General features: G+C 62.3%; 2 protein-coding genes across 6 annotated transcripts in view; one reads left to right on the top strand and one right to left on the bottom strand.

The window, feature by feature from the left end:
* Positions 1 to 10,165, bottom strand: part of NPHP4 (nephrocystin 4) — a 59,487-nt gene extending 49,322 nt beyond the window's left edge. Inside the window, exons 1-4 of the mRNA XM_059691510.1 lie at positions 9,949 to 10,165; positions 8,899 to 8,968; positions 4,227 to 4,408; positions 2,464 to 2,616 (exon numbers count right to left, since the gene is read on the bottom strand). Of these exons, the coding sequence (XP_059547493.1) occupies positions 2,464 to 2,616; positions 4,227 to 4,406 (333 nt within the window). The 5' untranslated portion in view covers positions 4,407 to 4,408; positions 8,899 to 8,968; positions 9,949 to 10,165. The remainder of the gene's footprint in view (positions 1 to 2,463; positions 2,617 to 4,226; positions 4,409 to 8,898; positions 8,969 to 9,948) is intronic.
* Positions 10,166 to 10,309: 144 nt separating this feature from the next.
* KCNAB2 (potassium voltage-gated channel subfamily A regulatory beta subunit 2) overlaps positions 10,310 to 12,595 on the top strand; it is a 62,063-nt gene continuing 59,777 nt past the window's right edge. The window contains exon 1 of one of the 5 annotated variants that reach the window (XM_059691493.1): positions 10,310 to 10,462. The gene's annotated coding sequence lies outside the window, so the exon portion shown is untranslated. The remainder of the gene's footprint in view (positions 10,463 to 12,595) is intronic. The other 4 variants (XM_059691498.1, XM_059691495.1, XM_059691496.1 and 1 more) reach the window with 4 other exon arrangements.

Below are 12,595 nucleotides of genomic sequence, written 5' to 3'. Positions count from 1 at the left end.
AGGGCCCCGGCCTGGAGGAGAGCAGCTGACCCGAGGGACATGACAGCCAGTCACACGGCCGCTCTCCTGGACACACGCTGGCTCCCCGCCGCCTCCATGCTGCACGGGGGGGGGGGGGGGGGGCGGGGGGGCACGGTGCAGGGTCCACAACAGGCGGCGAGGCCGCGGGGAGAAGGCAGCCCTGGAGTTTCACGGGGTCCCCGGCCTCCCTACAGCCGCTGCTAACGCGGACATGGCCGGCTCTCACTGGCGAGGAACACAGCGTCGGCGTCCCCTGGGGCGTGGGAAGTGGAAGCAGCCCATCACTGTGACCGGAGAGAGCAGGTGATGTCCTGTGACCTCAGCACCCAGGGCTGAGGTGGGCTGGGGTGGGAGGACCCCCGGCAGGGTCTCCCGTGTGTGGAGATCCCCTAGCTTCCTGCCCAGTCGCCCCCAGAAGCTGAAGCAGGAAAACCAGCCTGTCCCCGAGGATAGGCGTGGTCGTCAGAGAAGGATTTAAGGGGAACCGAGTCTATCGGAGAGAAAATGGAGGGGCTGTGCGGTACTCTGACCCCCCGTTATTTTTTTAATATGTTTTTATTGATTTCAGAGAGGAAGAGAGGGGAAGAGAGAGACAGAAACATTAATGATGAGCGAGAACCATGGATCGGCTGCCTCCTCCCCACTGGGGATCGAGCCCGCAACCCGGGCATGTGCCCTTGGCTAGAATCAAACCTGTACCCTTCAGTCCGCAGGCCGACGGTCTATCCACTGAGCCACACCAGCCAGGGCAGCCCTCGGCAATTTTTTAAAGACACCTGCTGAGAGGCGGCTGAGTGACGGGCGTCTCTCAGGAGTGAAGGGCAGTGCTCCTCAAAGGCGTCTCAGAGCAGAGCCCACAGCCGCTCGGAGCTGGGGGCCGGGCGCCAGGCGTCATCACTCACAGACTAGCTCCCGGCTCAGGGTCAAGGCCGAGGAATGAGCAGCGGCCTCTCCAGAGCCGCCTCTCACACGGACACCTCAGCAAAGCCGAGCACACGAGGACGACGCCCACACCCACGTCCGGGGCCAGCGAAGCCCAGCTGGACGGGCCGCGGGCAGCCGCACCCTCACACCAGACCCCCAGCCGCCGGGTAAGCAGACACACAGGCAGCCAGTGGAGTCAGAGCGCGCCACCCGATTCCCGAACCCCTGAAAGGGCAGCTTGGACTCATCTGTGTCCACGGGGGGCAGGCAGGGCACCCCCAGAGTGAGCAGCGCCTGCCCCCCTGCATGCCAGCGCCCTCAGGGACAGCTCACTGTGCAGATGTCACATGCACACGGGTGCACACGGGGAGGGGCCTTCTCTGGAGCTAAAGAACTTGAACAAAACCCCGTTTTCTGTATTCTGACCGTCAAGGCAACAAAAGCAAGCGCTGGACGTGAAGACTTCCCTGGGCACCAGCGGCCTCTGCTGCTCGCCGAGGGCACAGCACTGGAGAGCCGCCTCCCCGGGGCCATCGCCGTCCCGTGGCTGGGCACCGCCTCCGGCCCACGCTTCCCCGGCGCGTTCTCCTCCTCGGCAACTCCGAGGCCACGGAGCGATTCCCCAGAGGCGCCAGGACTAAGTCCGCGCCAGCCCCTGCCCGTCCCCACACCCAGCTCAGTAAACAGGCTGCAAACGGCGCCAGCGGGGCTGGAGCCCACGCTGCTCCCGGACTCGGAACTGGTGCCGGATCTCAGTTTTCCTACCTGGGACTGGAGCCACGAGCTGATGCAGTGACATCTGAAGCGTCACTCAACGGGAGTGACAACAGAAGCCACCCCCCGCTCCCCCCGCACGATGCTGAGCCCTGGGCAGCGCGGAGGGCGGGGCGTCACTCAGAAGGCTCCTCCTGCCTGCGCCCTGATGCTGCAGGGTCCCCGCAGCGCCTCAGGGTGGGCGGCCTGGCAGCCGAGTGCCACCCACGGGGACAGTCCCAGCCTCTCCAAGCGGAGGACAGCAGAGGGACTCATCCCTGTGCTCGCCCCAGAGCAGGGTCCCACCCCCTGGCAACCTCCTCCACGTGGACGCACGGGGTAGAGACCACAGGACAGCCACCGCGGTCAGCGCGGCCGCACAGCCAGCTCACCAGGTCCACCTGCTCGCACACAGGCAGGCACGCGGGCACACACAAACGCGGGCACGCACAAACGCGGGCACGCATGACCTCGTGGCCTGCTGGGTTACTCTTTGGGGGAACAAAATACCCCGCATGCTGGGGGACGAGACCCCACGCGCCTGCCCCCCCACTGCTCTAGCTAGCACAGCGCTCTCACCCGTTTAGGGCGCTTGGCCTCCACACAAGACTTTGTTTGGAAACGGTGCCACCCTCAGACCAGTGCTGCGAGCCGGAGCTGTGGCCCATAGGCCCTCCCGGGCCGGAGAGGCGCTGTTCGTGTCCCGGGTCGGGGGTCCCCTGCCCGCCCCAGGGCCCCAACACCTGCTGCCCGCGTCACGCCCACCTCATTCAGGACGATCCTGGACGGCTGCCTGGGGAGCGGCTCCACCGGCCTCGCTGCGCTCCTCCACGTCCTCCCGAAGAAGTGGCGGTAGGCGACATCGAAGAGAGACACGCGGAGATGGCACCCCAGCTCCGACAGCACCTCCAGCGCGCCCTGTGAGACGGGTAAGCCGGCCGTCAGCGTCCTCCGGGGTTTAGGCACCGATTTCCCTCCCAGGAACCACCTCTCAGAACACGAAGCCCCGGGCCCAGCCCCGCCTGGAGACCCAGGAGCCCAGGAGACGCAGGCGGGGGCTGCGGGGACCGGTGCCTCTGGCACCAGGTGGAGCCGAAGGAGCCCCGGGACATCACGGAGCCTGGTCGGCTGCTGGGGTCCAACCCCAGCATGTCCAGGGGTCCCCAAAGGCGTGGACGGAGTCGGCGAAGAAGGAAGGACACGGAGACAGCGTTCAGTTGATCAGCAGCCTAGCCAGGTTCTCTAGCTAGGCTCTCCTGCCAATCTCCGCAGTCAGGTTCAGTCCAGGATCCCTGCCATGCTCTCTCGCCAGGCTCCGCCTCCAGGCTCCGAGGCCAGTCCCTGTCCAGGATCCTCTGGCATGCTCTCGCCAGCGAAGTTCTTCTGTCTCTAGAGAACGTTCTGTGTAGGTTCTGTGCCTAGGCTCTGTCTCTCTTGGTCCTGTCTTCCAAGCCCTGTGTCCTTAGTTCTGTGTTCTGAGTTCTGAGTCATGCGTTCTGTGTTCTAAGTTCTGTCTCTTTCTGTCTTGTTACAACTGTATTTATACCAGTTGATTCAATCCTATCAATCTCTATTACAAAGGTTAGGGCGTTTCTTATCTCCATTCCAGGGAGAAAAGATTATGTAGTTTAAGCATGATTGTTCGTAGTTAAAGGGATTAATTACCCGCCTGGCACTTAGTTGAGGGGTTTTATTCCCTCCCTAACTTCAGGGGAAAATCCCTACCTGGGGATTCAACCTTTCTCAGAGAGGTGACTTTGGTTAAAACACAGCGCCAAGAAGGTGAGCAAACATATTAAGAACCGTATGCCATATATGCCAGGTCCCTTGAAACAGCAAGGATGGACCGGCTCCCGGCAGTCGGCCACGCCTGGAGCTTGGAGTAACCAAGGGTCTGCCTGCTGTGTGAGGGTGGTCGCCCCCAGCTTAGGCTATTGCGGTGGGTTTTATCGTGCACAGCCCAGTGAACCCTTCCTGATGTAAGCACAGGGTGGTGTCAGCAAAGGAGAGGCAAATCCGTGAGGACTGCGACGTCATAGCCAGAGACTGTAAACACAGGCCTTTTGCAGCGGGGCTCAGTGGTGAGCACTGACCTATGAACCAGGAGGTCAGGGTTCCATTCCTGGTCAGGGCACAGGCCTGGGTTTCGGGCTCGATCCCCAGCAGGGGGCGTGCAGGAGGCAGCCGATCCACGATTCTCTCTCATCACTGATGTTTCTCTCCCCCTCTCCCTTCCTCTCTGAAGTCAATAAGAAGATATTTTAAAAAGGAAGGAAGAGCCCAGGGAGCCAGATCGCCCGTTTTAACGCCGCTGCACTGCGGGCAGAAGCGGGCTTTCCCAGGGTCCAAAGTGCTGACCGAGCCGCTGAGTCGTGGATTCTCTTTGCTGATGGGCCACTTTGCCTCCCAATATTGCCAAGGCCCAAGGTAATGGGCACAGTGGTGAGACACAGATAAATAAGTGGAAATCAATAGCCTCCCAGCTGAGCAGGAACCTGTGTTTGACAATAAATAGCAAATTTCTTTACCTGCTTAATTAGCGGCCCATCGAGCCACTTCAGGACGCACTGAAACGCCGTCGAGTCCTTTAAGGGCTGGCGTGCTCTGTGTGGGTGGGGAGGCACCAGCACGTTCTGGTCAAAAATCTGGTGCCAGTCACGCATCCTGCCGGTCTGCGGGTCGCTGGCCTCGGGGGTCACCTGCACCATCCCTGTTCAAAGAAATAAAGGAGTTGTAAGGACCACAGTGCTCAGAGCAGTTCTAAAAGTTCCCTACCTCCCACTGTATCCGAGGACCCAGCATCCCCTAACCCCCCTCTGCAGCCCCACCCTCCACACCCAGGGTGAGGCTGGCACCCGCGCTGCCTTCCCCTGGCAAGCATGCCTGTCTCGCTCCAAAGAACCGCTCTGCCACTCCACTCGGGAGCCCATCAGAGCAGGACTCTCCGGGCCTCGGAGACTGGCCCAGGGACGGACACGCAGGGCCGCTCCATGCAGCTGCAGAGGCTGAGCGCGCACAGGGCCCAGGCCTCGGGACCAGGCTGTCTCCGCCGGGACTGGGGAGCGTGGCCCACTCAGGGCCCCAAGATGCAAATCTCAGAGCGTCTGCCGGGTCTGCTGAGTGAGACCTTCCTGCAGCCCCTGGAGCGGAGGCGCTCCCCAGAAGCTGCTGGGCCAGTGCCGGAGCCCCACCTTCACACACACAAGAAGCAGGCAGAGCAGAAACCAGGCAAGGCCAGTGGGTCCGAGCACCAGCGGGACCCAGCCCCCCAAGGCGGCCCCGCACGGGCGTAGTCTCTCGCTGCTGAAGCCAGCTGGGGGCAGTTTGAGCGTCGCCTGGCTCACCAAGGGTGTCTGTGCCTCCCAGCCGGACGGGTCCACCCTTCCTGAGGGTCTTTTCAGCCGACAGAGGCCGGACTCTGTACACTGAATGGTGGGGAGAAGAGGCAGCAGGCTGGTCCCCAAGCCAGCAGCTCTGTACATGTGGTCCCCAAACCCTGGGGTTCCCCAGGCCAGTCAAGGGCTCCGCGAGGTCAAAGCCATTCTCACATATCCAGGTGAGGCCTGCCTTTTTCACTGTATGGACATTTTCGCGGACGGAGCGAGGCCATGGCGGGCGCTGCGGGGCTCAGCCCGCCCCGCGGCCAGGGGAGCAAGCCCTCCCCACTCACAGCAAGGTGATGGCTTCACTTACGGACGTCCTTGGTGACACTGTGAAAAGGACACATTTTCTCTCACCTCGGCCTGGAGGACATGCATTTCTAGCATTCTGTGATGGAAGGGGAAATATAAACTGGGCCGCACTCAGCACGCCAGGGGTGAGCCTGAGGGGTGCGGTGAAGGACGGAGCAGACAGACGAGGATAAAGCTGGGGCTGGGTGGGACGCTGCTCTCGGATGGAGAGACAGCGCCACGGCCTGCAAGCCGAGTCTTTATTTTATAGCAGATTCCACGAGGCAAAGTCAGGGCGGGTCAAGATGTTTACAATGTTCTCACGGGTTTCGAATTTACTCAGTTACCTACACCTGAACTCTATCAAGCTTTGTTTTGGCAGCACTGGCTGCACCTCCCGCAGCCCACATCACTCAGCCACGTGGGGCCACAGGTGCAGACCATAAGGTCAAGCTCACAGCCACAGCCTTTGGCCATAATTGTGCTGGGAGGGCTGGGACTTGCACGTGGCTTTGCCACGAGAGGACCATGTCCTCTCATTAGTCCGAGGCTTGAACCTGTCCAAACGCTGTGGCCGCTCTCCACAATCAACCAAAACTGCCAAAATGAAGGCAGAGGTCACCCGGCCGGTGAGCCCTGCTCTGATGATTCGGGCTGCGAGCCGAACCGGCGCTTTGTTCCCAGGGCAACACTTACACTGAAAAGAACTGCTGAGAAACGAAACACGCTTATTCAGACTTGTACTTGGCAGGTACCTCTCCAACGTGAACAAAATGAGCCTGTCACTGCAAGGAAGACTCGTAATCGAAATCAAGTTCCAGGCAAAGAGCAGAACTGGGAAGGTCAGTTTCCTCTCCGTGAGCCTGGCAGCTCATGCCCTCAGACTTCTCGGAGGTGCGTAGTGCCGCAGCGAAAGCCATCTTTTGAAATTGCATGATTAGATGTGTCAGTATTTGGAAGAACCGCTTAACTCAGAGCCTGTTCTTTCCGGGGAACATGCAGAACGACAGAAACTCCTGCAGGAGGAGCAGGGCCACCCAACCTGTGGGACGGACCGAGGGACTTCAGTGTAGCAGGATGAGCAGCTCACTGGCAGCTGCAGACTAGACGCTGCATCTCTCCGTCACTTGCAGATGTGACGCCTGTTAAGGACCTGGGCGGGGAGGTCATCCTGGGTTAACCAGGTGGGCCCCTCATGGTCAGAAGGGTCCTAACAAGAGAGGCCAGAGGGCTCCAAGCAAAGGCCGGGGGACAAGGACGCAGGGAGAGATGAGGAGGGGCCTCTAGCAGCTGGAAAAGGCGAGGAAACGGATTCCCCCGGAGCCTCCAGGAGGAACCAGCCCGGCCACCCCGGCTGTAGCCCAGGAGACAGGCCTTGGACTCCTGGCCTCCAGAACTGGGAGAGAATGAATCTGTGGCTTGAAGCCACCATCCGTGGTAACGTTACAGAAGCCACGGGACCCAGGCGTCCACACCCTGTGAGCAGAAGGGGCCTGACCAGTAGCTGGTGGGAGAGCCAGCTGCCCAGGAGGCCTCCTGGCGGCCCCAGGGTCCAGCCCTGAGCCCACGTGGTCCCTGTGCTTCCCTGGGTCACGGTACTTGCCACTTGCCCTCGTCTCACCAGCTCACTGGCCAGCTGCTTACAGAGGGGGCCTGCATTCCTGTGTCCTTGAGACCCGGCCACCATCAGAACTCAAACATTCCCAAGAGCAAATGGAAGTTTCCATAAAGTTGACTCCAAGCATTTTTTTTTTTTTCAGAGAAATGTTGTTTCCCGTTGACTTTTCTTATGAAATCGGGAGGCTTATTCATGCGAAGCGAGTGCCCTAACGCACCGATGGGGCCTTGGACAGAGGCATGGCCCCCGCTGTACCAGCAGGACACACACTGGGAAGGAGGCGCCTGTCTGAAAGGATCGGCCACCCAAACTCCAGCCCTGCGTTGGCAGGTGGAGGCGGGCAGCAAGGTCTGCGCGGGCGATGGAGGGAGAGGTGACCCGAGACCCAGGCTCCTGGGGGTGGAGCCCAGGCAGCTGCAGGGGCTGTGACACCCAGACTCTTCCCTTCCTTCCGGCCCCACAGAACATCTGCCACCTGGCCCTCTCTCTCCGCCTCCACTCGGCCCTTCCCCTCGGACATCACGCCCTCTCACCCTCTCGACACGCACGCGCACACACACCTGGGTAATCCGCCTTGTCCTCCCGGAGTCAGACCAAATGCCACCTCCCCAGGATGAGCACCCGTCCCCCCAGGGCTCCCCGCATGGCATCCCCACTGGAGTCACCACACTGCGCAGTCCCCATCGTCCTGCCAGACTGAGCTCCGTGAGGTCAGGACTAGGGACTCGGTGGGAATCCTGTTGATGATGAAGTAAACCCTCACATGCCGGAGGAGTGGGGGTGCTGCAGAGGGAGGGCAGCGGGTCTTGGGGGCTAGATGAAGAATGATGAGAAAAAGGAGGGTCCCATGCTTTCCCAAGAAAGGGGCCCAATGGGCTGGGGAGACACAGAAAAAATACAGCAGCTTTTGTGAGCCCTGCCATGAGCCAGCGCTCACACTCCACATTTACGATTCCAACAGGGCTGAGATGAGCGCCACCATTCCCCCCCGCCCCCCCCCCCCCCCCCCGCAGTGAGGCTGCATGGCCATTCCGTCAGACAGCGGCCGGGACTGACTGCAAAGCCCCTTAACCATGCCTGCCCCGCGGTCCCGCCGAGGCCAGGAGAGGCAGAGGGACAGGAGGCCCCAGGGGTGGAGGTCAAGAGCACCGGCCAGGGGGCCAGGCTGGTCCTCTCCCTCTCAGACTCCTTGGAAGTCCTTTGCCCACCCTGCGTCTGCCTCCCACCTCCACGGTGAGGGGCGGTGAAACTGCCCTGGTCTTACACCTGTCTGACCCGGCACACACGCGTGAAGACCAACGCCCTGACTCCAAGAATCTAAAGATCCAGAGAGGCCCGGCCGGCGGGGCTCAGTGGCTGAGTGTCGACCTGTGAACCAGGAGGTCACGGTTCCATTCCCGGTCATGGCACAGGCCCGGGTTTCGGGCTCGATCCCCAGTAGGGGCGTGCAGGAGGCAGCCAATCAATGATTCTCTCTCATCACTGATGTTTCTCTCCCTCTCCCTTCCACTCTGAAATCAATAAAAAAAAAAAATTTTAAAAAATAAAGAATAAAGATCCAGAGAAAATGACAAGGGTTGAGGGAGCAGCACAGATGACAGCTAATCCAGCCTCCTTTCGGGGGGGTGGGGGGGCTGAAAGCAGGGCAGGGGTAAGAGGAGGGGGCCCAGGAGCTGGAGTTCAGCTGGGCCAAAGTCTAGGGAACGGTACGGGAGGGTGGGAGCCCTGAGCAGCTGTCCAGGCCCAGGGAAGCTGCCTTCCCAGAAAAGAACAAGATCTTGAATAACAGACCCAAAAGCTTTGGAGGACTTTGGGGGAGGGGGGGGGGTGGGGGAGGGGGGGAGTAAGTAGAGATCTAATTACGCACTGCCTGGAATTCCCTGGTTCAAAATAGATCCTTTGAGTACCTACCACCTGCCAGGCCCTGGAGAAACAGCGCTGACCACAGCAGACAGGCTCCCGACCCTCATGGCATGTGTACCTGGAGGGAGGAAGACAAGGACACAAGTTAACGGGACCAGAGACACGGATGGGACCTATGGAGACGACAGGAAGGGGTGGAGGGTGCCGTGAGCTGTGACAGACACCTGTAGCTACGACCACCTCCTTTCTAACTAGGCAAGCGGAGCCTGGACTTCCTGCACATACTTCAACCAAGACGACACACTGCAACACAGGAGGGAGTGGGTCTGGGAACCCCGCGTCTATGGAGACAGGCGCTAAAGGGATGTGCCTGGGTGGGGCCTCGGAGTCTGAAGGAGGAGCGAGCAGCAGGGCAAGCATGCCGGCCACCGAAAGAGGCCAGGTGGTGAGCTCGGAGCCGGCCAGGAGGTCAGCTGGCTGGACAGCAGAGGGTGAAGGCAAGTGCCATGCCAGGGGCGCTGGACACAGGCAGCGCGGTGGCCTTCTGCGAGGACTAGGGAGTCTGTAGATCTCCCTGGCAGATGGTACCCACAGGGGACGGGCACCCACTGGGAATGGGCACCCACAGGAGACGGGCACCCCGCCCAGGGGAACGCACCCAGGAGTAGTCCCCCACGGACCTCCGGTACCGGAAGGCCGCTGGGGACGCCAAATCCGGGAAAACCAACGCCCACCAAGATCTCAGCAAAAGACCAGACCGCGCTCCCCTAAAGCTGGGGACTGCAGAGGGACTCGGGGTCAAGGGGCAGAGGGCGGAGGGTGAGCCCCCAGGAGCCTAGGATACCCAGGCAACCAGCAGCCCGGGCCGAACCAAGTGTCACGGCGGAGGGGTGACATGCAACTGACGCGGGCACAGCCCTGCGCCCCGCCCGGCCGCCGCGCCCCGCAGGCACCGGGCCCCCGCGGAGAGACATGCCGAGCATCCCCAAGCCCAAGCCCTAGACCCCCGGCCCGCTCAGCGGCCCAGCGGGTCGAGACCGTGTCCAGCCTCCCCCGCAGCGCCAACCAACATGGTTCCGACTGTCGCTGCCGCGTTACCTAGGAGACCGGTCCGCCGCGCCCACGCCCACCCTGGAGTGACGAGGCCCAGGCTCTCGAGGAAGAGATCCACTACGGACGCAGAGGCCCCGCCGCCAGCCGGTGCCGGCGGATCCGCGGGCCTCGCGGGCCAAGAACCGGCCGAAGGACGCCCGGGCCGCTGCCACCGCGGGAGGAGCCTCGCTCCCTGGCCGAGAACCCGCCCCGTGTCACCGTCATTGGCCAATCAGAGCGCAAGTCGAGAGGCTCCGCTCCGCCAGCCCCAGCCAATCGGTGCAGTGGCGGGTCCGTCCTGATTTGCATGCTTGGCTCTCCCTCAGCCAATGGGAATGTGACTGGCGTGAATTCCAGCCAATGATGAGCTGTCAGAGGCGTGGCCCCGGGTGTCCCACGAGGTGAAGATGCTGCGGGCGGAACCTGGCCGGGAGAGCGGGATTCGGGGGCGCTAAAGTCGCCGGGCGGGGCGGGAAGGAAGATCCGGAGCGGGCACAGGATCCGGAGTTGGAGCCCCCAGGTGAGTGCAGGGGGCGACCCCGGCGGGACGCGCTGTCCACGGCCGCGCACCGGGAGAGCAGCGGCGGCCCCCGCGAGGCCTGCGGTGATTCTCCATCTCCTCTTCCCTCGCGCGTCCCCGCGCCCGCCTCCACCCTCACCTCCTCTCCAGCCGGCTGGCTCTCTCTCTCCATCTTCCCTCTGCCCCATCATCTCCCTTCCCCCATCCAGTCCTCCCTGGCCCGCCCTGTCTGCCGTCCCGCCCGACCTTTCAGCTCCCGTGCCGACCCCGGCCCCAAACTTCATCCTCTCCCTGATCCTGGCGCCCCTCTGCCCTATCTCGGTCCCCTTCACTCTTCACAGCCTCACCCCCACCCAGCCCCCCTTCCCATCCCCTCCCCAGGCCTCTGCGCGGCCCCGTCGGAGCGCCCCCGGTGCCAGTCCCCCCATCCCTCCAACCCTTCTGCTCCTGAAGGCTCACCCTGCCGCTCCCTCCTGGTCCCATATCCCCATCCTCCCACCCGTTCTGCTCCCAGGCTCTCCCGCGGGCGCTCTCTCCTCCTTGCCCCACTCCCCAGGACCTTGGCACTTTCCTCCTGCACCCCCCACCCCCTCCCTGTGCCCCTGGGGCATCTTCAGGTTCGTTTCTCTTCCCACCTCCCTACCTGCTGCCGCTCCGGAAGGACGCGCGGACCCAGGGACTGCACCGCTGCTGCGTACTGCGGTAGCGGCCGTGTGCCTGCCCACCTCTCCGCCTCCCACCCAGGCGCACCCAGCGCCGCTCCTGACTTTTGTACTCCGGGCTGCTGTGGGGGCTCCACTTTGCCTCGAGCATCCTGGGAGGGGGGCTCTAGTCCCTTAGCACCCTTTCCTGCCGTCCTCCCTGGCCACCCTCTCCCTCCCCACCCCCACTTTGCTGCTCAGCCTCACTTTGTGATTCAGCATTTTCGGGTTGGTAACTTTCTTTGCTTCCTGGCATGATGGGGACCGGGCTGTGGGGCTGAGGGCAGGGGGTCTGGTCCTGCGGGGTCGTGGGGCCACCTTAGGGAACAGACCTGCGCTGCCGGGTGCAGAGCAGGGACCGGCTCCTGGGGCTGGCTCTTCCGCCCCGTTCATCTGTTGCCCTGTGTTGAACCACATCCTGGGGGAGATGACATAAGTAATAGTTCTTGGGGGAAACGGGCTATTCGGCTTTATGGAAATTAATACATCACATCCCAGGATCAGGAACACCGAGTTCTGGCCACAGCTGTCCCGCTATCTGTCATGTCAGGACTTCTTTCCCTGCAACTTCTCCTCCCCCTCACAAACCGCCAACCCCCTTCCAATGCCAGGAGCCAGCGCCCCCTCTGCTAGGGAAGTCGGGCTGAGGCCCCATGTTGCAGGGTTTGGGGACCTGGGTGGGGAGAGTCCCATCTGCCTTCCTGATTGTCCCCCGGAAAATGCATCCACCTGCAGAGCCCAGGCTGGTGGCAGTTCCTGGGCTCCTGCCCCTGTGCCCTCGAAGTGGGGGGCCCAGAGGGCATTGGCTCCCCAGGTCATGTCCATAGAGACTACGGATGCTCTCCAGGTCCACCCCCGCCCCCCGCCTCGATGGCACTGAGGGTGTCTGGGCTAGAGCACATTCCCGCCTCAGCAGCAGCTGCTGGGGGCTTCCTATAGGACACCCAGGTCCAGGCCTGTGTCTCTCTCTGCTCTGCCAGTCCACAGACCTGTGGGCACTGCCCGGCACCTGGGGACTGAGCCAGGCCTGGAGGGGTTGGGCATGAAAAGTGTGGAACCTGGTCTCACGCTCAACGCCCTTCTGAGTTGGGGTGTGGAGCTGGGTGGGGAGAAGCTGGCACGCATGGGATTGAACACTGGAGGGGACACGGTGGGACACAGGTCTTGCCTGGTGAGGGTCAGAGGGCAGTGAGCTCTGGGCAGGGCAGCCGGAGAGGCCTCAGACCCTGCGGCTTTCTGTCTCTCCTTTCAAGGACCTTCTAGCCCCAAACGACTGAGGAGGAAGTGAGAGGCACGAGTCTTGATTTGCAGTTTCCGGGAGGGGCCGGGAGGGGGGCCTCCTCTAGCTGGAGCAGGAAGGCCTCCCCTGCTGTCAGAGCCCAGGCAACGGGCTCGTGTGCGGGACTGACAGCAGGCAGCGTGTCCTTATCCT

This window comes from Myotis daubentonii, chromosome 3 (genome assembly GCF_963259705.1).
Source record: "Myotis daubentonii chromosome 3, mMyoDau2.1, whole genome shotgun sequence".
NCBI classification, from domain to species: domain Eukaryota; kingdom Metazoa; phylum Chordata; class Mammalia; order Chiroptera; family Vespertilionidae; genus Myotis; species Myotis daubentonii.
Note: the sequence above shows the minus strand (reverse complement) of the source record. Positions and strands in the feature narration are given on the sequence as shown.